General features: G+C 47.0%; 2 protein-coding genes across 5 annotated transcripts in view; both read right to left on the reverse strand.

Annotated features, from left to right (window-relative positions):
* Positions 1–13,429, reverse strand: part of ARPC2 (actin related protein 2/3 complex subunit 2) — a 30,624-nt gene extending 17,195 nt beyond the window's left edge. Inside the window, exons 1-4 of one of the 2 annotated variants that reach the window (XM_089329893.1) lie at positions 13,358–13,429; positions 12,938–13,019; positions 5,681–5,715; positions 2,912–3,024 (exon numbers count right to left, since the gene is read on the reverse strand). In XM_089329893.1, coding sequence (XP_089186019.1) covers positions 2,912–3,024; positions 5,681–5,715; positions 12,938–13,011 — 222 coding nt within the window. In that variant the 5' untranslated portion in view covers positions 13,012–13,019; positions 13,358–13,429. Of the gene's footprint in view, positions 1–2,911; positions 3,025–5,680; positions 5,716–12,937; positions 13,020–13,236; positions 13,300–13,357 lie in introns of those variants that run through there. The other variant, XM_002712472.6, reaches the window with a different exon arrangement.
* The window catches only part of PNKD (PNKD metallo-beta-lactamase domain containing), a 552,090-nt gene that overhangs the window by 87,570 nt on the left and 440,264 nt on the right, over positions 1–24,256 (reverse strand). The window lies entirely within an intron of this gene.

Raw genomic sequence — 24,256 nt, forward strand, 5'->3', positions numbered from 1 at the left:
TTAAACTACAACAAATTACCAGGTTAAAATGTACAGACTTCAGTTTGAATTGTAAGTAAGTGTTAAACATTTTGCTTTAAAGACTTCCGTTGGGCGGAGAAAAGTACTGTGAACCCGAGTGGCCTCAGAATCGAGATTCACATGGTCAGGATGTGTCTGCTATGTGCTCAGGGTCCACAGCACCGCTGCATGCAGACACAATAACTATGTCAAGGAATCTCTTTTTCCCTCATTTACTTGAAAGGCAGAGAGAGAGAGAGTCAGATAGACATTACTGCCCCCACGTGCCTATTACAGCTGGGGCTGGGGCTGGGCCAGGCCAAAGCCAGGAGCCTGAACTCCATCTGGGTTCCCCGCAAGGGTGGCAGGGACCCCAACACTTGAGCCATCACTTGCTGCCTCCCAGGTGCATTAGCAGGGAGCTGGATGGGAAACAGAATAGCTGGGACTCAACCCAGCACCCCAATAAGGGTGTGAGTGTCCCAAGTAGTGCTTACCTGCTGTACCACCACGTCTAGCCCATGTTTATTTTTAATGTATTCTTTACATAGCTTTTAAAAACAAACCAGGAATAAGCCAAATATTTTATGTCCTATTTGAAAAGATTACCCAATGATGGGACTTTTTTTTCTCTTGTTAAGTGTGGCCTGTAAATAGCCCATCGGACAATCATTTCTTACTATCCCACATGCTTATTTAACCACTTTCCAACAGCTGGAAGGAATCCCCAGCCTGTGAAACATGGGTAACAGTGTGGCCCTCAATGTGTGAATCAGTGATCATGCTAGTTTAAAGGCAAAAGAGAACCAATGCCCCTGTAGTTCCTACTTGGTGTCATACAGCCACTGGGAGCTCTCTTACAGAAGAGGAACTGAAGGGAGGGAGGGGGTCAGGTCAGAGTTGGTTGCTGACACAGAGATCTGACCTTTAGGTATCCCAGATACCACTTCTCCTAAAGGGTCTGGGGGGAAAGAGTAGCATGCACATACCACGAGTTTTACCAGCAGGCTATCTCCGAGCTACAATTCTGTACTGCACGTACTTAGAGGAGGAAGAAACCAAATGTAGCAGAAACCACAGCCCCTAACATTTTATTTAATTCCAAACTTACCCAACAAATATTCTAAACTCTATGAAGTATTTAGAGTCAAATTCAAACCAAGTTCAAGTCCTTTGCTCTCTTCCCTTGGCAAAACCAGATGTTTCCTTATTACTTCGCTTGCACTTTTCATGGTGATTCATTTTCTAATTTGTGCCCCTTCTCCCAACCTGACTTCAGGAGCTGGGTGGAGGCAGCCCACCACTGGTCACTCTCAGACCTTCCCACAGTAACAGCAGAGGTGGTTCTGACCAAGGGCCCCTGACAAAGGAAGGAGCTTCCTGTGGTTATCACAGGCTGGTCACTGTTTAACCGAGCCAGGGAGCCCTTCACTGTGCACTCTGTTCCAATGCTGTTACTCCACCCACCAGAGCAGGTGGGGCTGGTTCTTTGACCCTTGTTAGGGCTGCAAGAACAGCAAGGTGCTCTGGAGGTCCACTGTTAAGAAATCTACCTCAACCCTGCCTTTCCTTCCAGGATTATTATTATTGTGCCCAGATCTTTGTAGTGAGGGCTATCTGGGGAGAATGATTACACAACTGTCAGTTGTCTGCTCAAATGTTTAACACTTTTTTTTTTAAACACTTTTTTTAGGTAGTTATTTCACAGCTACTCCAAAGCAGGGCTGCCTTAGGAGCCACTTGCTTTGTCTTGTTTTATCTGGTAAAAGAAGAGTCAGCCACTATTGTTTATATAAAATTCTTCATGACATTTCTGAAGAACTAGGTCTTCCTCTTGAAGCTTTTCTCTTTCAGGTGGTAAAATAACCAGGATCCAAATTCCCTAAAAACGTTTCTTCTTTCCTTGAATTTGTGGGGCAAACCAAACACATTTGAATAACTAAGGGAAGTGATTTCCTATGGCTCCGTTCTGTTTAGTGAAGACTACCTTTAGAACCAAAAAACCCATCAAGCTTTTCATCATATTCTTCACAAACAGGCTTTTATTACACAGATTTTAAATAATTTCAAAATCTGCTACTCTTTTCAGAAAGAAAATGGCTGTATCTTCATTCAATAGATTAAGGAGAACTTCATTTGTTAAAACTAAGATATCTGAAAACTGATTCAGGAACTGAGTCATACTTCCTGCTCTGAGACCCAACCACAATGTGCACACACTGGTGTAACAGCATTTTCTTTTTTCCATAAATGGCCCTCGCCAGAGCAAATACAGTTCAACAGGAACTAAACCTGCTACTTTAGCTACCCAAAGGATCCAATGAATGGGCATGGACATTACTGCTGTCTCCAATGGCTGTGGCATGGAAGAGCAGGCCAGCTCTAAAGACCATTAACTAAAAAATTTAGAGGGTAGTTATTTGTGCCTTTATTTCCAGAATGAGAAACTAAGACTATAAAATTTAAACAGGCCAAAGTTATACACCTGCTTTGATAATGTTACAATAGTAGTAAAGAACCTCTCTCATTCTTGTGATAGATATTTTTGTATTGGTCAAAGAAAAGCATTCTTTGCTGTGTTTTTGGGGAACAAAAGCTATTTTCATTTTCATTGCCTTATAAAACCTAGGTAGCACATGTAATTTGAAAAAAGGCAAATCATTTTAAGATTTGGATAAAGTTATTAAGCTTCAGTTAGAGAACATCTTTTCTATAAGCTAAAAAGCAAGTAAACGAAGAGCCCGAGCCTCTCCGGGAAACGAACTCCGGAGTGCTGGCTTGATGAGCATGCTGTACCACGCAGCCAGTGCCCGCTGGGGCGGCTTAAGGCCCCAGGTCTCCTGTACATGGCAAGCTGCCGACAAACATAAGGAGGAAACAAGGGTTCCAAGTACAACGATGTTGAACTTACCTCGTCAGCACCATGTGCCTGAAGTTCTTTGTAGAATTTCAAAGAAATACTGACCATCACCTTTGTTTTGTCTCCATTAGGATTTGAAATATGATAGAGGACTCCATCAAAATCTGTGAGAAAGCACAGAACACTGAGTAAGCTCGGAATGGGGATAATTTCTCAAAGCGCCGCCTAGGTGCAGGTCACAAGAAAGACCCCTTAAAAAAAGGCACATCAAATAAAATGGTACTTATTTTAAACCCGTGTAGGGAGAGGGCCCTGTGACATGGCGGTTAATCCTCTGCCAGCAGCGCCGGCATCGCATATGGGCGCCAGTTCTAGTCCCAGCTGCTCCTCTTCCAGTCCAGCCCTCTGCTATGGCCTGGGAAAGCAGTAGAAGATGGCCCAAGTCCTTGGGCCCCTGCACTCACGTGGGAGACCAGGAAGAAGCTCCTGGCTTCAGATCAGTGCAGCTCCGGCCATTGTGGCCATCTGGGGAGTGAACCAATGGAAGAAGACCTTTCTGTCTCCTCCTCTCACTGCCTGTAACTCTCAAATAAATTAAATAAAATCTTCAAAAAAAAAAAAAAAAAAAAAAGCCATGTGGGAAGATGGCAGAAACACTGCACTGCCGACCAGCTATTCTTACCTTTATCACAGTTCAGTGGTCAATGTTTAAAATTTTAAAATTTAAAAGTGATAAGTGATGCATTTCAAACACGTATCAAATTAGGAAGAACAGTGTAACAACCTCTAATCCCTTTCAGAAAGCTTCAGCAATTAGTAACAGGGTCAGATATGGACCATGATCGCCATGATTAGTTTTTGATTCATTTGGAAACAAATTCTACACATCACACCACATCAACCATGAATACCTTGGATCTCAGAATGTTAACTTCAGAGGATTAAAAAGGAGGTCATTTCAAAACATAACCAAAATACCACTATTATGCTTTAATTTTTTTTAAAAAAAGTATCAAATATCTACTTAAATATTTTCTATTTTCCCTCCCTAATTTTTCATTTTATTTCTTTATTTTTATTTGAGAGGCAGAGACAGAGAGAGAGGCTGGCAGACAGCCCCAATCTGCTAGCTCACTCCTCAAATGTGTGCAAAGGCCAGGGCTGGGCCAGAATGAAGCCATGAGCTAGGAACTCAATTCAAATCTCCCACATGGGTGGCAGGGACCCAACTGCTTGAGCCATCACCTGCTGCATCCCAGGGTGTGTATTAGCAGGAAGATGGAACTGGCCCCTCTGAAAAAAAAACTTTTTTGACAGGCAGAGTTAGACAGTTGAGAGAGAGAGAGACAGAGAAAAAGGCCTTCCTTTTCCATTGGTTCACCCTCCAAATGGCTGCCATGGGCAGCGCGTTGCGCCGATCTGAAGCCAGGAGCCAAGTGCTTTTCCTGGTCTCTCACGCGGGTGCAGGGCCCAAGCACCTGGGCCATCATCCACTGCCTTCCCAGGCCACAGCAAAGAGCTGGACTGGAAGAGGAGCAGCCAGGACAGAATCTGGTGCCCCAACTGGGACTAGAACCTGGGGTGCTGGCGCCGCAGGTAGAGGATTAGCCAAGTGAGCCGTGGCGCTGGCCTCCTCTGAAATTTTTTAAACACTGTCATCCATCTTATTTGAATTAGGTTCCAACTAAGATCCACATAATACACACAATATGGTTATCATTTAAGGCCTCTTCTAATTGACAGGCCACCCCTCATTTTGGGTTCCCTATGCAACACACAGAAGACTGACTCAGCCTATAAAATTCCTGAAACTAGGGGGTGAGTGCCATCACATTAGGGAGCTGACATGAGAGGCAGAGGGAGATCTGGCATGGTGAGTTAGGTGGGTCTGGGATGGTATCTGGCCTCTAAGCCACGGCACTTCAGAGCTGCAAAAGTCGCCCATGATCATCTGATCAAGTATTCTCCTTTTATAGAGCGGGGCTGTGCAGGGCGGGGTGGGGGGGAGGAGGAAGTGGGGGCTGAATAATCCCTCAAACTTCACAGAGCAAGTGTCTACCATCAACACGCAATTCCTCACAGGAAATGGAAAGCAAGAAAGCAGTGACATCTCTCAGACTCTCTGAACAGGTCTTCAGCACGCTCATGTCTCCCACTCTTCTAGCGCTAGGTAAACGAGGATGATGTCTACTTGAAGATAATAATGTAATTATTTCCAACTTTTTAAAAACCTTACTTTGGCAGCTAGCACTGTGGTGCAGTGGATTAAGCCGTGGCCTGTGACTCCAGTATCCCATAAGGGCGCCAGTTCAAGTCCTGGCTGTACCACTTCTGATCCAGCTCCCTTCTAACATGCCTGAGAAAGAGGCAGAAGATGCCACCCACCTGGGAGACCCGAATGCAGTTCCTGGCTCCTGGCCCAGCCCCAAGCTTTGCAGCCATTTGGGAACTGAAATCTGTAGATGGAAGATCTCTCTCCCTCTCTGTAACTCTGCCTTTTAAATAAGTCAATACATTTAAGTAAAAAAAAAAGAAAAAAAAGAAAAGGGAGATCAAGGAGACCTCTTGGGCCTTAAAAAACAAAAATGAAAACCTTACTTTATACTACAAAATTAAACTCAAACTTCGAAGATATCAGCAGGTAACTTAAATAGTTTACTCAACTCCAAAGTCAGTCATCAATGGATTAACATGAAATAGTTATCTGAGATAAAGACCTCACATAGGCAGTACTCAAAATGTCAGTTTATTTTAGGAACAATTTCATTTTCCATTTTTTATACTGCGCCCTCTGAACAGGGTTGAAACAAAGACACTTACCTGCAAAGGTTACTTCTACTGCTTCTGGTTTGTTTCTGTAAAACAAACAAACAAACAAAGGCCCTCAGTTGAGCTAATGGTTGCTGCTTGCCTTCAAGAGGGCTTGGAAAGACTCCAGGGCTTCACTTAAGGTCTGGCCACTCTTTATAAATTTTAGGCTTACTGCTGATGAGAGTACACAATTCACTTTCTCGTGGCCCTGAGCTACTGGACTTGCTTAAAGTGAGAGATAAAAAAGGAAGGACAGCTATAGCTTTTGGTTTTCGCTTGCTGGCGAATCTCTTGCCTTGGCTGGCACTCACTTTCAATTCTGAATTCCTAAGAACATGACATATGCATCTGTACAAGTGAGCCCCAAAATGACATCTTTTGGTCAATGCCTGACAGGCCCTACGAGTGAACCTAGCAGAAAAAGGCCTAAGTATAAAGCAGAATAGTTTTAACTTGTTCAAGTGAAAAGACGATTCAGGATGATAAAGCCAAACAGCAAGTCCAACTCTGCTTCAAAGGCTAACTAACAGCAGTTCTCCTACATGTCTTTCTCTCCTGCTTTACAGGAACAGATCATTCACCACGCTCCCTTGAAAGCCCGCTACCTCCTTCTGTTTTGTTTTTAAACTCCAGCTCTGCGTTCATATGGAAGTGCAGCACAAAACAGCACTGTGAAATCACTGAGAAGAGACAACACATTTGTTTTTCAACTTCAGCCTTTTCATCAGGCTTAGGTTTGGGGATAAAGTACCATCCTCACACCTTTGTCGTCTCACCTACCCATCTATAAAACGGGAGAACACACTGAACCTGTCGACCTCATAAAACTGCTACAGATAAAATAAAGGAACAGGCATGAAAGAACTCACACTGGAAGGCAATGACTGCGTAGCACTTTCTGTCCAATTAATTTCCAGCTTAGCCTGTACATGGGCTTGGATAAATATGCTGCCTTACTACCTAGAAAGCAGGACAGTGACTCTACCTACAAAAAATAATGGTGAATTAACCAGCAGTGAACAGTTACTTTGTGTCTTTTCCCCTTCTCAAAGCCAATGGCAGGAAACACAAGGAAGACTACAGCCTTGCCTATTAGCTACATATAAGTCAAATGATTCCACTCTGATGGGTGGCGGACATATACACATTTTCACAATTATTTTTGCCTATCTCGCTCAAGATCTCTCAAGCAAGTCATATCTATCATGCCATCTCTGCTCCTTCACCTGTGAAAGAAACCAAGCCTGTGTTACTCGCCAGAGTTGTTGGGAGAGCAATATACGAAACAGTTTATGACTGCAAAGATGCTGATGCGGAAACTAAGCAACATTTTGCCAGGAAACTGGATTCTATTATACACATGTTGGCCTCACTGAAAATCAACCTATACACATCACATACAAAGTTCCACCCTGGATCTTCAAAGCTGTCCATCTGTGACTTAGGAAAAAGCACACTGGGTGTCTCTAAGAGGGGAAGCATCATGTGGGTTTATGGACAAACACTGGGCTCAGAATATGAGTACCAGAGGAGAATTTAAAACGCTTCCAAGCTTTCATTTTGAAACTATACCAGGAAACAAAGGCAATGCATAGCCAGCAACCAGTCTTTACCTCTAGGAAACAAGAGCAAAGAAATATTAAGAGGATGCTTAAGAGGAAGAAGCACCAAGCTACATTTTTCTGGGGGAAACCCTACTGAACCCACAAGAAAAGCAGTTGATAGAAATCCATATTGCATTACTCAACAGACGTTTTTACAAACCCTTAGGACTGAGTTTCTAAGTTCCACTTCATCAACAGACCTGAGAAAAGCCAACTACAAATAAATAACCTTAGATTCCAAACATTTTGATTCTGAAAGTCTGCATTTCTCTAGGCATAAAATACCCCGAGCACACAGACCCCTAGTGGGAAACATCCTTAAGATCCACCCTAAGTGATTAGGAATATTTGTTAAATCACTGCTATTAATATTCTATGGCTACACAAAAGGGTTAAAGGAGAGACAAAGGCTGTCGAGCATAGCATTAGGCTAAAGGGAATTTCATGAAAAGTCCTCAGAGTTAGAGGTGCAAGAACTCTGTGCCCCAACAAGGACACTGCTGAGGGTGAAACACACCCACCAGGAGTTTGCTCTGTACTTCTATATGTGTCCAAAATCCGGGAGAGAGAGAGGTCAAACCAGTCTGGAGGAAAATGTAGCATTTAACAGGCCACAAAGATAAATGTTATTTATTGCCCTGCCAGCTGCTAGCGTTGCAATTACTGGGGGTGAATTTAATCAAAGAGCAGGTTCTTCAGAGCTGACCACTCAACCCAAGTGCTGTCACTTCCTGGCTACGTGACCACAGGCAATGCTACTCAAATGTCACCGAGCCTCAGGTTTCTCTTCCATAAAATGGGTCTAAAACACCGAACTCATGTGGCTACTGTGAAAACTGACTGAGATGACATTATGTACGGCCAAGTGTCCCAACAGGTGTCTCAAGACAGTTAAGACAAGCTGAGATAATGATCACCACAGCCTTTAGGGAAATCACTGGCAGGATCTGTGGGCGAGGGCATTTACCACAAACATGGTCACATTCTGTGCAGGCCTGGAGATAAACAAGGCTAGGAACCACAGCAATTCATACACACAGTAGTTATTCAATGTCCATCTCCTCTCCAACCATCAACAGTCCCAGTTTTCTTAACTGTAACTGAGATCTGCTATCTGTCACACAGGCACATTTTGAAAATAATTGGAACTGAGCTGAAGTGTGTAGGACAGTTCATGGCTCAGAGAAGGTGATCAGTGCTAGTCCTCTCCCTCCTCCAGAGGAGACCAACTGTGAAGTTATGGTCAGGAGAGGCTTGGGGATTGTGGTAACTCCCAGAATCAGGAACTGGTTAGTGGGAGTATAAAGAGAAATAAGACTCCTAGTAGCGTCAGACTGTTGTAACGTCTGGAATCCTAGAACAAGCCAGCTGGATGGTCCTCAGGGCTACTGACTGAACAGCCTGAGACACTAAAACACTGTCAATTCATTCAGATGGATCTCAAGGGCTATTTTTAAATCTCTTAGAAAAATTTTTCTTCTATCCTTTTTCTGAAGAAGCTTCTGGAATGTCAATAATTAGTCAGTAAAAGACTCCTGGCAACTGCATTATCTAATCTTCTTTCTCATTAAGGAGTTTGGAGTTTTTTAACTCCTGAATGCATTCTGGGATCCAATTACCCACCTGGACACGTATGTTCCTCTTCTAGCTGTCCCTTGCATGTCCTGAAGTGGAGGAACTACTGACTTCTGCTCACTATAAACATTTCTGATCACCCTCCTCTACATCCTCTCTAAGGTTCCCAACACTCTCTCTGAGCAAAGCCCACAAACACAAACCAGATTAGATTAGAGGCAGCCCCAACTTTCTGATATGCCTATCTCAAAATACAAAAATACAGACAGCAAGGATCTCAAAGCCGACTCACGCAAGGTCAGAAGAACTCTAAGCTCCTAGAGAAACCAAGAATCACTCTACCTGATTTCATTCATTCCTTCAAGAACGTTTACTGAGCTGACTATACTCGTACACACAATGGAGACGCGGGGAAACGACAGTGACTTTTACAGACCTAGGCCTGAGAAATCATCACTGCTGGAGCACAGCTCTGGGGCGGCAGGCCCACAGTGGTCCCAAGGAGGCCAGTAATGACCTGTAAAAAGGTCAAGCAAATCTTGGCGAGGCAGGCACTAAATTCCACTTTTTCTAAATGCTTAAACAATGCCCTAATTCTGAATCACTTCAAACCAGTCTGCCTCTCTGAGGACATATGCAGTGTATTTGAGAACGAGAACAAGGTATCAGCAAGATTTAATTTATTCCTTTCTCAAATTTCTCCGCCCACAGCCTTCGCCCACCCAACTGGCACTGCTTGCTTACTGAACTTCACTCCCCCTCACCGAGCCACGGCTCCCTACAATATGCACAGGCCGTGGCAAGGAGCCAGCACGCACTTCCAATCAACAGCAACTAGCATCTGACAGCAGTTCTTCAAGTTTGGACTCCAGGCTCGCCTAAGGTGACAGGCTTTGCTTGGAGGCTGAAAAGGCTCCTGGTGTACACACAGTAATAAAAGAAATTATTTTGCCGGATTATTTCTGCTTTAATTGGGGGTCTGGGTAAGAATTACCAAATGAAAGGGCACTGCTGTTGCAAAGACCTGTGCAGGAGGTTATTTGCAGTGTTGGGTATCGCTTTTTAATCAGTCACATTCCTGGTGTGAAGGCTGTTGGGAAGATAATTTACCAATAATTATTCCTTTGTGAGGATGCATACACAGATAGTTCCAATAAGCCACTTCCCAGGAGTGTGGTAGGAAAAAGCAAAAAGCAGTTTGTTTGGAATGACTCTTGGATTTGTCAGAAGTGCCTCCAAATTAAAAGGTGATTGTGACCAAATGCGCTCTTAGAGAGTCTGGATGGCAGAGCTGCTCCACCCAGACGGCCGCTTAGACCTGCAGTCGGATGTCACGGGCAGGGACTCAGGCGGAGGAGCCACAGGCTTCATTTCAGAACGGTCCTCCTCCACAGGCGCATCAGTGCGACTGCATTCTCAAGTGTATACCACAGAACTACTTTAAAGGCCATCTCGTGCTTTCATTTCCAGAAGCCGGGAGCCCGGTGCTGCCCAGAACTTTCTGCAATAATGGAAACATGCTACATCTGCCTAGTCCAAATTCAACAGCTACTGGGCACACGTGGCAACTGAGCATTCGAAACGGGGCTGCTGTGTAAGAACTCAGTTTGATTTCACCGTCATTTGTATTTCCACACAACCAGCCACATGTAGCTAGTGGCTATCACACGGGATGTGGCAGGGTTGGAAGACGAACTATAGACAAGCCTTCTCCCGGCTGCAACTTCCCCAACTGGTTTCTTCTGAGAAGCATAAAAAACAGGTGGAACAGACCTCTTTCAGCAGGTTCCCACAATGGCAAAGCCTTTTAAATCCCCCACGGCTCTCCTCCAAGCTATTACCTTTCTTTAATGTCTGCACCTCTTAGCTCTGTTGCTAATGTGCTCTCTTAGAAAGACCTCCCGCCGCATCAGTTGCTGCCTGGTGCTGAGCGCTGGTAGAATCCCATGTGTTCATGATGGTCGCCCCCGCCACCCTGGGCTGAGCTCGTGGGCAGCACCCTGACAAACACAGCTTCGTTGCTGCCTCCTCTTACGGGTGCCTGGGAACACACTCTGCTGCACCGTGTTCTGCTGGCGTTGTACTTGCAACCCCAGGAATGCCCGACCTCCTAGGCATGAGTATCACAGAGTATCTCGGCCTCTTTTCAAAAGATTCAACGAAACTTTCCACAGAATGGTCTGGGCTCTTGTATTGAAAGCCAGATCTCAAAGGGGAGATGGGCTGGAATAAAAGCCAACCCCAACCCTTGCCCCCATACAACCTCACCACCAATGTCTGTCTATTAAAAAAGTCCTGCAAGCTCTAATCTATGCCTTCCAAATTGAGGGCCATTTTAATCCCTCTGAAATGATTAACTGCTATTTTGAAAATAATTATAAGAAAGAACTGAAGTTCTGAATGGGCCACACATTTTGGAATCACAGGTTATTAATACACAAATAGATGTGAAAGTACTCTTACACTAAAAGGCATGTTTCTACTTGCAGACACACAGCCATTTATCTTGCAGATCAGCTCATAACCACCCAGGTCTCATTCCTGGCCAGTCTGGACTTGAGAATGCATTGAGATCAGTTGTGAAAATGCAGAAGTGAAGTCAACTTCCTCCTATGTGCAGTGCACTGCTCAGAAAAAGCACAGAGCAATCACCCAAAATGAGATCCCGGACTGAGTCACTTGAGTATTTAAAATGCAAAGAACTGGTAAGAGGGGCTGAGAGTAAGAACTGAGTTAACCTGAAATATCAGCAACTGCAGGCAGGCCCTGGCAGGAAACCGTTCAGCTCACTGTATGCACTGCTTCCAAGGAAAGTAGTTCGTGTTCTTACAAAAAAGAGATGGGAACCACAATCCATTCAATTTAAGCAGTGAGCCAGTACTCAAAAAACAAACAAAAAAAAAAACAAAAAACAAACAAACAAAAAACCTCCCAAGTCACAAGTTCATTATGACCACTTAAATTTCCCTTCCACCAATCCTGTCCCATCTGTGGCTCTCCAAGCATTTACTTTCCTATTACTGGTTCCCAGTTCACCAAAAAGAGTTTGTACTTATTTCCTCAACTGTGCAACCAAGATGTGAAGCCCCATCGTCCCGGATGCGGAAATGAGGCAAAGGGACTGACCACAGGCCACCAAAAATTCGAAGCTAGAATTCAAGTCCTTGGCTCATGTTTTAAAGGTGCTCTGGGGGAGGCGGCTGATCGTCTTCCACTGATTCTGCTCTCTGACAGTGAAGGCTGCCTTGGAAATCAAAGCCCGTCTTTCACAGACAACGGTAAAAAAGAGGTTATCTAAGAACTTCATAGATTCTGGAAGCAGTGAAGTGTGTAACCGGCCAAGGATTGCCACAGAAGAAATCACAGCCCAGGGGTCTTGTATGAGAATTTAAAAGGCCAACAGGCAGATAAAGGCTGCGGGGTGTGCGGGGTGCAGGCTGCAGAGAGAGCCCGACACTCTTGGAAGAGATAAGGAAAGGGTGTGGGTGCAGGACTATTAGCTGTGCTTGAGACATGTGTAACAGAACGGTCCCTGTCGCTCGCAGGAGGGTTCGGGAAGGGAAGCTAGGGAGATGGCTGCAAGGCTGGGTCTGCTTTCCGTCCCCCCTCGGGCTCCCTTTAGGGGTGGGGGCGGGATGGAGAACGCCGGTGGCGATCTAGGCTTGCATCTTCTTCCCTCCTCCAGTCCTGGGAATTCCTGAAAACTCCTTCCAGCCCAGTCGCAAACCGGCTCTCTCCGGGTTCAGAACAATGACGGGGACACGGAGGGCAGTGGGCTCCTCGGGCTCCAGTTCCGGCCCGAGCTGCCCTCACGTCCCACAGGTCCCCTGGCCCTCGGCACGCACACTCCGGTCCACTCGCAGCTTCCGCATCCCTCCTCCGAGCCTCACCCCACGCATCCCTGCCCCTCACCCGCCGCGCCCAATCGCCTCCCACGTCTCTCCGCCGGGGCAGCCCCTACACACTGCCAGGCCTCCCAACTCCCTCCGCCAGGCCCGGGGGGGAAGCTGGACAGCACCGGGGACTAGCGGGGGTCAACTCTGCCTTCCACGCCGCCCCAAACCCCAGCCCCGGGGCGCGCGCTCACCCGGCGGCCGCGTTCTCGAACTTGAGAGCGAGCGTCTCCTCGATGATGCGGTTGTTCACCTCCAGCAGGATCATGGCGGCGGCTGCCCCGGACAGGGGAAGGAGAAACAAGGGCGGGTCAGGGTGGGTAAAGGAGGAAAGGACGCAGGGAGCGGCCCTGTGCCCCCTGAGAAGGGGGGCTGGGTGGGGTAGGTGACGGGAGAAGGGGAGAGGGGAGAGGGGCCGGGGTGGAGAGAAGGGGAGGACGCGCGCCGGCCCGCGCACGCACGGACTGTGGAGACACCCACCCACCCGACAGACCTGGCCCCAGAAGCCTCAACCCGCCTGCCGAGCCGCCGCCGCCACCGCTGCCGCCTCACCGACAAGCCCGGTCCCCGCCCAGCCCCCGGCTCTAGCCGGCCACTTCCGCTCTCACACCCACTTCCGCTCGCCGCCCGGACGCGCGGCCCCGCGGCGCCATTTCCGCTCCGGCTCCCTCGTGCACGCGCACGCAGGCGCGCCCGGGGTGGGGCGAGGCGGTCACACTTGCGCATGCGCAAGGCCTCCTACCGCTTTACTTTCCCACTGAAGCGCCCCACCCCCGCCCCATCAAGTCTCCGCGAGCCACCGAGCGGTCCTTCCCGGAACTTGCCTCCCGCTTGTCCCAGAGTTCCAAATCCACTCTTCCGGTTCTGTCATGTCAGGGGTCCTGCAAGAAGCTCGCTCTTATCTCGCGGCAGGATTCTTTGCTGTCGGCCTGTGCGTCGTGGAGGCTCCTCCTCATTCCAGACGGGTGGCAGTCCGTCGCACCATCGTGCGTTCATTTCCCCAACAGATGGTGGGCTCTTGTCCTGAGCCGCGAATGCGGAAGTGAACACGGTAGACAGGGTCCTGCCCTCGTGGAGCTTATACTGTGGTAAAGGAAACACAATGAACAAATGATCAGTTATGTTGTTTAAAGGCACCGAAGGAAAGGGATGCATAGTCACCTCGGTTAACAGGCAGTTCAGATGGGCCTCCCTGGACCCCTGTGCTGCCTCCATTTCCGTGCCAGGGGCTGCCCCTGGATGCGCAGAACATAATTTTCTCTGCCTCCAACCCTCACCTTTCAGTGCCCCCGCGGGAGACATAGCTCCTACTCATCTGCCTGCGGAATCTGAACTGATCCTTACACCACGTCTGCACCTTCTGCCTGTGTGCCTTGATTTGCATTTGTCCTCCTCCAGAGGAAGTGTAACAAGCTTAGTTGAGTCCCTTCTACATCAATGGTTTTTTTCAGTTATGTGCTGGTGCGGGGTGGGGTGAGTGGGGTGGGGTAGGGACGGGACTGGATCCAAAAAATGAGCAAAGATCCAGCCTTTATCGTCAAGGGGTAGACAGCTTTTAAAAATAGATTTCTTTTTACAGATTTGTTTATTAATTTGAAAGACAGTTTGAGAGAGAGAGATTTTCCATCTGCTTGTTCACTCCCCAAATGGCCACAACAGCGAGGGCTGGGCCAGGCTGAAGCCAGGTGCCAGGAGCTTCATCTGGGTCTCCCACGAGGGTGCAGGGGTCCAAGGACTTGGGCCATCTTCTGCTTTTTCCCCAGGAACATTAGCAGGGAGCTGGATGGACAGCGGAGCAGATGGGACTTGAACCAGTGCCCGTATGGGATACTGGTGTCTCAAACTGTGGCTTTACCCTCTTCTCACTATACCACAATGCTGGTCTCTAAAAATAGATTTTTTTTACGTACAGGCCTTGGATAAACTTCAGGGTACTGTAGATGCCATCCTCCGTCTATATGCTGCTGTTTCAACATTAAGTTCTGTTGAGCTAAAATAATTCATACAAATAGTTTAAAAATATGAGGGGACTCCAAAAAATTCATGGAAAAGTGAAATTAAAAAATAAATTTATTTTTGTGCAAAAATATTAAAATCCATGCATGGCATATCCATAAGCTTTGGGAAGACCCCTCATATGTATACCTACAATACTATAAAGTTTGTAATGGAAAAATAATTCTCACCCACTCTTCAGAAGCAATATTCGCAACTCTTTTTTAAAAATTTATTTTCACTTTAATTGAGAGAGAAAAAGAGAGAGGGATCGTCCATCTGCAGGTTTACTCCCCAAACGCCTGCACAAGGCAGAACTGGGTCAGGTGGAATCCGAGGGCCTGGGTCTCCCACGCCAGCGGTAGGGACCCAAGTACTCAAGCCCTTATCTGCGACCACCCAGGATGCACATTGGCAGGAAGCTGGGTCTCAACTGTTTTAATACTCCTCCTGATAATTACCTTCATATTTCTAAATAAATGTTCATACCACGATTTGTTGATTTGTGAATTTAAGCATTATCTGTTGGCTTCCTTGCCATATCGCTTCTGTCACGTGGTTATATAGCAATTTTTGGTTAAGCCAATAGTCAGTGTTTAAGTTATGATGCATGTAAATATTCTTTATTGATGAGCCCAGAACTGCACTCCAATACAGCTCTTCATTTTTCTTAGGATTCCTTAGTTCCTTTTCCTCTCATTTGTCTGGTTTTCTCTATCTTTGAAGTTGGCTCCTGTACCCTACCTAGTATGCTAAGATTCTGTCAGATAGTCTAGTAATGATATTTACTAAAACAGGTAAGTTTCATTTTTCTCCAGGATCTTTGTTCTAGAGCCTTCCTTTCTGTGTTTTCAGGTTGGGCTGGCTGCTCCCTAGACCCTGTGTACGGTGGTCCTGCTGGCCTTTTCTTTCCTTACCGTTCTGGGCCACTCTTGCCCATTTCCCAGATCCTGTGTCTTCCCTTTCTTGGTTTGCTTCCTCGTTTTGATTAAGCATCTCCTCTAGTAACCTCCTAAGAAAGGGACACAGGGGATATGCTGTTAGAATCGTTGTAGATTTGGGGGCCGGTGGTGTAGTAGGCAAAGCCTCTGCCTGTGGCGCTGGCAACCCTTATGCATGCCAATTCTAGTCCTGGCTGCTCCTCTTCTGATCCAGCTATCTGCTGTGGCCTGGGAAAGCAGTGAAGATGGCCCAAGTGCTTGGGACCCTGCACCTGTATGGAAGACCCAGAAGAAGCTCCTGGCTCCAGGCTTTGGATCCACCCAATTCCAGCCATTGTGGCCACTTGAGGAGTGAACCAGTGGATGGAAGACTTCTCTCTCTGTCTCTCTCTCTGTAACTCTGCCTCTCAGATAAATAAATAATATCTTTAAAAAATCATTGCATATTTGAAAAAGTCTTCAATCTGTTCTGATCCCTGATTTGTAGTTACATTGCAAGTTTCCAGTTGTCTTCCTTTGTCATTTTCAAAGTATTGAGGCAAGAGGGGGCTAAGGGTTTACTAAGGAAGCCGAGAAAAGCAAATTTCAAAACTTTTGTAGTTTATCTGTTTCTCTTAGTTTCCGTCTCCCTTATCCATGGCCTTGAGGCAGGAGACAGAAAAAAAAAAAAAAAAGAGCTAATTGGAAAAGCTGAGAAAGAAAACTGCAAGCTTTAAAAACCTTCCCTAAGAAGCTGAATATAGATACGATAGTGGCCAGATGGCCTGCACACCAGGTAACTTTGAAATCACGTGAAGGGTCTCTCACCCGAGACCAGCTCCTATAAAATCACTGCCCCAATTATCTTAGGGGCCTCAAGTCTCAGCCTCAGTCTTGTCTGATTCTTGGCCTGCTTCTACTCCCTTAAGAAGTGTACTTTCAGGTCTGGCGTTGTGGCCTAGCAAATACAGCCGCAGCCCGTGATGCCAACATTCCATATGGGTGCCAGTTTGTGTCCTGGCTGCTCCACTTCCAATCCAGCTGCCTGCTGCTGGCCTGGGAAAAGTGGCAGAGGATGGCCCGAGTGCGTGGGTCCCTGCCACCCATGCAGGAGACCTGTACAAGCCTCCTGACTTCGGCCTGGCCCAGCCCTGGCCATTGTGGCCGTTTGGGGAGTGAGCCAGCAGATCAAAAATTTCTCTCTCTGTGTCTCCCTCTCTCTCTGTAACTGACTTTCAAATAATGAATGGATGTAAAATATATTTCCTTTTCCTATAATAAACTGTTGCTGTTATACTTATTATCTGTGTGACCTTCATTTAATTTGTTGTCTGAGGCTGAAAACAACCTGTACTTGGTCCTTACGTTCCTACTCTCAACCCTCACAGCAGTGTTACTGCGTTTGCTTCAGCCTTCCAGGGTTGCTACTTAAGAAGTCTGGTTCCTGTTTGTGTTCCTGATCCTTTGTGTGCTACTTTTCTCCCATCACGGGGAGCATTCAATGTTTTCTCTAGCCTACGGCAGGATGGTTTATGAAGGCATGACTTGCTGTGACACTTTCTTAGCTTTTTGTACTGAGTCCTCGTTCAAAATGAAAACATCTACCTAGGTGCGGGTGCTGTAGTGCAGTGGGTAAGCCACCGCCTGCAGTGCTAGCATCCCATATGGGCACCAGTTCAAGACCCGGCTGCTCCATTTCTGATCCAGCTCTCTGCTATGGCCTGGGAAGGCAGTGGAAGATGGCCCAGGTGTTTGGGCCCCTGCACCTGTGTGGGAGACTGGGAGGAGGCTCCTGGTTCCTGGCTTCGGATTGGTGCAGCTCTGGCCGATGCAGCCATCTGGGGAGTAAACCAGAGGATGGAAGACCTCTCTCTCTTTCTCTGCCTCTCCCTCTCTCTGTGTGGCTCTGACTTTCAAGTAAATAAATAAATCTTTAAAAGATAAAAAAAGAAAACGTACTTAAGTTCTAGAAGGAATTTAGTGATTTCATTGATTTCCTCTTTTTGTTTTCTTTCTGTAATACATTATATGGAAATTAGACTTTCTTGATCATTTAATTTTCTATTTTCTATTTTTTTTGTTTGGTTTTTATTGTTAACTGTGGCGTAAGTATACACAACATGAAATGTCTCAGCTTCTTTATTTTTTTTTAAGATTTATTTATTTATTTATTTGAAAGGCAGAGTTACAATGAGGCAGAGACAGAAAGAGATCTTCCATCTGCTGGTTCACTCCCCAGATGGCCGCAGTGGCTGGAGTGGGGCTGATCTGAAGCCAGGAGCTTCTTTCAGGTCTCCCATGCGGGTGTAGAGGTACAACGACTTGGGCCGTCTTCTACTGCTTTCACAGTCGTAGCAGGGAGCTGGATCAGAAGAGGAGCAGACAGGTCTCGAACTGGCGCCCATATGGGATGCCAGTGCCACAGGCGGAGGCTTAGCCCACTATGCCACAGCAGTGGCCCTCTCAGCTACTTTTATGTACACAGATCAGTAATGTTAAGTGCATTCATACTGTATAATGCAAACAACAAGAATGCAATTCTTTTCATCTTGCAAAGCTGAAACGCTAAATTCGTTGTTTGCTTGTAGTTTTGTTGTGTTGTTATTCTATTTTTCTGGGATATTTCTTTGCCATCATCTTCAATCACTTTATTTTTTTTAAAAAGATATTTATTTATTTATTTATTTGAGAGGTAGAGTTACAGACAGTGAGATGGAGAGACACAGAGAAAGGTCTTCCTTCCGTTGGTTCACTCCCCAAATGGCTGCAATGACCGGAGCTGCGTCGATCTGAAGCCAGGAGCCAGATGCTTCCTCCTGGTCTCCCATGTGGGTGCAGGAGCCCAAGGACTTGAGCCATCTTCCACTGCTTTCCCAGGCTGCAGCAGAGAGCTGGATTAGAAGAGGAGCATCCGGGACTAGAACCGGCGCTCATATGAGATGCTGGCGCAGCTGGCGGAGGATTAACCTACTGTGCCACAGGGCTGGCCCCTTCAATCACTTTAAATTTCAGTTTTGTTTTTAATTTCTCAACCTTCGGGGCTGGTGCTAAGGCATAGAAGGTTAAGCCTCCATCAACAGTGCTGACATCCCATTTGGCTTCCAGTTCAAGTCCTGGCTGCTCCACTTCCGATCTAGCTCCCTGCTGGTGCATCTGGGAAAACAGTAGACAACAGCCCAAATACTTGGGCTGCTACATCCACATGGGATGTCTGGATGAAGCTCCTAGCTTTGGCCTGGTCCAGTCCTGGCTGTTGTGGCTATTTGGGGAGTGAACTAGTGGATGGAAGATTCTCTCTCTCTCTCTCTCTCTCTCTCTCTCTCTCTCTCTCTCCCCCTTTCAAATAAATAAATAAAATAAAAACCCAGAAGAATGAGACTAAAAAGTCTGAGTGGAGACTGAGTGTGTGGGCAAGAAGAGTTGACCAGCGCCTTGCTTCTCAAAAAGACCAGCCAGTGGTGGCGTCATCTGGCAGCCTGCTGGGTGTGCAGAGCCTCAGGACTCTCAGGCCACGCTGAGAATATGCACTGAATGAGACCGCCAGGGGAAGCCAACGCACATTCCGTTCTGGGAAGCACTGCAGTAATGGGGGGGGGGGCACTGGGTGGCACACAGGTGTGCCAGGTGGCAAACACCCTCAGCTGTGTTCAGGCCCCATGACCCCACCTGTGAATGCTCCAGGATAGGCTGTGCAGAGAACACTTAGCGTCTCAGCCCAGTGCCCCCACGGGTCTCCAGTGGTGGAGATGGATGAAGCATGGGTGTGATGGGTGGAGGGAGAGGGGCAGTCATTTGTCAGTGTGGGGAGCTAGAATACTAAAGACTTTTTATGCAGATTTTCAACCAAACCTCCCCTTTGCTTGTTTTTGGTTTATTTAATTTTCTGATAAATAGATTAAGTATCTTTGTTCCTACCACCCAGCTTTCTTGAAGCTCAACATTTTATAAATAAACTCGCTTCAGATCTTTATTTATTTTCATTTTATTTGAATGGCAGAGAGACAGAAAGTGAGAGATCTTCCATCCACCGGACATTCCCAGACGCCCTCCAGGCTGAAGCCAGTAGACGACAACTCAGTCTGAGTCTCCCACTTGGGTGGCAGAGACCAATGTACTTGAGCCATCGTCTGCTGCCTCCTAGGGTGCACATTAGCAGGAAGCTGGAATGGGAGGTAGAACAGGGACTTAAACTCACGCATCCGGATATGCGACACCTGCATCCTAAGCTGTGTCTTACTCCTGGGCCAAATCCCTGTCGCACTTCAGATCTTTTTTTTTTTTTTTTTTTTACTTTTATTTAATGAATATAAATTTCCAAAGTACGGCTTATGGATTACAATGGCTTCTCCCCCATAACGTCCCTCCCACCCGCAACCCTCCCCTCTCCCACTCCCTCTCCCCTTCCATTCACATCAAGATTCATTTTCGATTCTCTTTATATACAGAAGATCAGTTTAGTATACATTAAGTAAAGATTTCAACAGTTTGCTCCCACACTGAAACATAAAGTGAAAAATAATAGATGATTTTTTTAAATGATGATGAAATCAGATCAGACCTATTGTCATGTTTAATCCCAGCGAGAGTCAAGTTGGGAATTGCTAATTTCTTCTTCTTTTTTTTTTTTTAACAGAAGATCAGTTTAGTATACATTAAGTAAAGATTTCAACAGTTTGCACCCCCATAGAAACATAAAGTGAAATATACTGTTTGAGTACTCGTTATAGCACCAAGTCTCAATGTACAGCACATTAAGGACAGAGATCCTACATGAGGAGTAAGTGCACAGTGACTCCTGTTGTTGACTTTACAAATTGACACTCCTGTTTATGGCATCAGTAATCTCCCTATGCACCAGTCATGAGTTTCCAAGGCTATGGAAGCCCCTTGAGTTCTCCGACTCTTATCTTGTTTAGACAAGGTCATAGTCAAAGTGGAGGTTCTCTCCTCCCTTCAGAGAAAGATACCTCCTTCTTTGAAGACCTGTTCTTTCCACTGGGATCTCACTCACAGAGATCTTCAGATCTTTTTTAAAAAAAGAAATGCAGGCTGGCGCAGTGGCTCAATAGGCTAATCCTCTGCCTTGCGGCGCCAGCACCCCAGGTTCTAGTCCCAGTCAGGGCGCTGGATTCTGTCCCGGTTGCCCCTCTTCCAGGCCAGCTCTCTGCTGTGGCCAGGGAGTGCAGTGGAGGATGGCCCAAGTGCTTGGGCCCTGCACCCGCATGGGAGACCAGGAGAAGCACCTGGCTCCTGGCTTAGGATTAGCACGATGCGCCGGCTGCGGTGGCCATTTGAGGGTGAACCAACGGAAAAAGGAAGACCTTTCTCTCTGTCTCTCTCTCTCACTGTCCACTCTGCCTGTCAAAAAAAAAAAAAAAAAAAAGAAAGAAATGCTGTTGAAACCTCCCATGAACCCCACCCTGTGACATTCCTTTCTCTCTCTCTCTTTCCCTCCCTCTGAAAGATAACCATCACCCTCATTGGCTGTTTATCCTTCCCTGTCTCTACACTTTTACTACCTATGGGTGTGCCCATAAGTAATGTATAGCACATTTCGCAAGGCTTCAAGCTTTTCTTTGATAGTGCCTTACGATTTCTCCTTTTGAAACACATTTCTTTTACTCAACAGTATGTGTTTCAGATTTGCCCATGTTGTCTCATGCAGTTATTTCAACATATTTCAACGTTTCCAGGGCAGGAGTATACAGTGTGACTACGAAGGCATTTATCGACTCTTCTGTGTTTTTGCTATTACAGGTAATCTAACAGAATTTTTGCCATTACAAACAATGATGCTTTGAATATTCTTGCACATACTTTGTGTAGGTATGGTGGTTTCTTTAGGGTATGCCCCTAGGAATTTGACTGCTGAGATGGGAGCCAGAGATATCTTCAATTTGGTTAGATGTTGCAATTTGCTCTCCCAAGTGGTTGGATCAATTTATACTCCCACTTGTCATGTAAGGGAGTTCTCATTGTTCCTTGTTCTTGCTAGCATTGCTTTGAAATGCATGGATATCAAAAAGTAGCTGATTGTTTTTCAAATAAGAAATAGCCCTGGGGCTGTGTTGTGGCTGGTTAAGCCCCACTTGTGATGCCAGCATCCCATATTGAAGTGCTGGTTCAAGTCCCTGCTACTCTGCTTACCATCCAGCTTCCCTGCTAACACACCTGGGGAGGCAGTGGAGGATGCCCAAGTGTTCGGGCCCTGGTCATCCACGTGTGAGACCTGGATGGGGTTCCCAGCTTCTGGCTTTGACCTGGTCCAGACTTACGCTGTTGCAGACATTTGGGGAACAAATCAGTGGATGAAAGATCGATTTCTCTCTGCCTCTCTCTCCCTCTCACCTCCCTGGAAATTCTGTCTTAAATAAATAAATGAATAAATCTTAAAACACAAGCGCAAAAAAAGAAATAGCCACGTAGATAAAGAAGCACGCATGAAGGTATGACACCCTCCAGAAAGCAACATCAGACCAATCACTGGCAGGGAGAACTGAGACAGAGACACAGTAATAGCTAAGGTCTGTGACTCCTGTGCTAGGTGCTGCTCGAGGTGTCATCCTGCTGCATCCTGGGACAGCCGTGCTGTAGGTCCTTTTAGTTCACTTAGCAGGCGATGAGAGCAGGTCCTGAGAGGCTGGAGAATTACCCGGAGCCATGCCCGTGGCCAGGGGTGAGCTGGGATCTGGATACCAGGTGTCTGTCATGCTCTTAGCCACTGTGTACTACTGGGACCCAGGACTGAACTGGTTACTTCTGTATTTTTTTTTTTTTTTTGACAGGCAGAGTGGACAGTGAGAGAGAGAGACAGAGAGAAAGGTCTTCCTTTTTCCGTTGGTTCACCCTCCAATGGCCGCCGCGGCTGGTGCGCTGCGACCGGCGCACCGCGCTGATCCGATGGCAGGAGCCAGGTACTTATCCTGGTCTCCCGTGGGGTGCAGAGCCCAAGCACTTGGGCCATCCTCCACTGCACTCCCTGGCCACAGCAGAGAGCTGGCCTGGAAGAGGGGCAACCGGGACAGAATCCGGTGCCCCGACCAGGACTAGAACTGGGTGTGCCGGCGCTGCAAGGCAGAGGATTAGCCTAGTGAGCTGCGGCGCCGGCCCTGTATTTTGGTTTTAAGGGTGATAAAATCAGAGGGGGAAGGGGCTGGCACTGTAGCACAGATGGTTAAAGCCCTGGCCTGAAGTGTTGGCATCTCATATGGGTGCCGGTTCGAGTCCCGACTGCTCCTCTTCTGATCCAGCTCTCTGCTATGGCCTGGGAAAGCAGTAGAGGATGGCCCAAGTCCTTGGGCCCCTGCATCCACATGCGAGACCCAGAAGCCGCTCCTTGCTAGGGTCCTGGCTTCGATCGGCGCAGCTCCGGCTGTTGTGGCCATCTGGGGAGTGAACCAGAGGATGGAAGACCTCTCTCTCTGTCTCTACCTCTCTCTGTAACTCTGTCTTTCAAATAAATAAAATAAATCTTTAAAAAAATCAGAGGGGAAAATTGGACCCATTATTATTCATTTCAAAACAATGCAACAAGTTCTTGCTTGATTAAACCTTTGTTCTGCTGAACCATGAGGGTCAACACAGGGAAAAGAACTGTTGTAACACAGTTGGATAAAAGCCACATACTATCCTGAAGATAGAGCGGCTGGAAGTGACTTTGGGGCTGAGTGTCTATCTGGCTATCCGCCATTTAGGCCTCCAGGTCAACCCCCTATTCTCCTTCTCCCCTGTATCATCTGAGCCCCTTACACTGAGGTGCGTGATGCCCAGTAGGGAGCCTCAGCAGGAGGAGGAGGAGAGAGGGCGATCAGGTGTTTAATTCCCTACTTCCTTCTTCCTATGAGATTGTCTCTGACTGGTTGATTCCATTAACCAAAGGTCCCAGCTGCTACCTTGGGGGCAACCTGCACACCCACCTCCTTCCTTCCTCCTTGCTCCTGCTCCTCGACTCTTGGGGTGAGTCCTGTGTTACCACGTTCTCTTGTGGTTTTCCTGTATCCACGCTTTTGGAAGAAATCCTTTGTAAATATACGCTCTTTGAAATGCCCCACCTTGAGAGTGCCACCTGCTGCCTGTGGGGTCAATATGAACCCGGGGGAGGGCGGAGTGACGGACGCCAAGGAAGATGGCGGAGCAGGATGCTCCAGGAGTCAGTTCTTGCGGAAGGCACTATCGAGCTGGCAAAAGCCATCAGAGTCAACTCTTTGGAGCCGTAGAGTCTGGTGGGACACTTGCAGCGTGCAGCGGCGAGCTCAGAGCAGAAGGAGCTGGAGAACTCCTCCCCAGAGCGGGCAGCTTTGGGGATGCTGGGCTATCCCTGGTGTGGCTTGCTGATGTGAGGGTGAGTCACAGGGACCTTGTCCTCCAAGCCAGGACTGTGGGTTTTGATCTGCGTTGCACTTTGCTTAGGGTCACCACTGAGGCTGGCCCTTGTCTCAACGCCTGTGAGCTGGGCCCCTGTGGCTCCTCAAAGGTGGAAGGAACTTAAAGAGACAGAGGAGATATTTTCTTGTCTTTTCTAATCTTTTTGCATTTAAGGAACCTTGTCAGGCCACTGGCTGCAGAGATAACAACACAGACTTCAGTGACTGGGCCACA

The sequence above is a fragment of the Oryctolagus cuniculus genome, chromosome 3, assembly GCF_051225735.1.
Source record: "Oryctolagus cuniculus isolate XC-2025 breed Fujian yellow rabbit chromosome 3, ASM5122573v1, whole genome shotgun sequence".
Classification (NCBI taxonomy): domain Eukaryota; kingdom Metazoa; phylum Chordata; class Mammalia; order Lagomorpha; family Leporidae; genus Oryctolagus; species Oryctolagus cuniculus.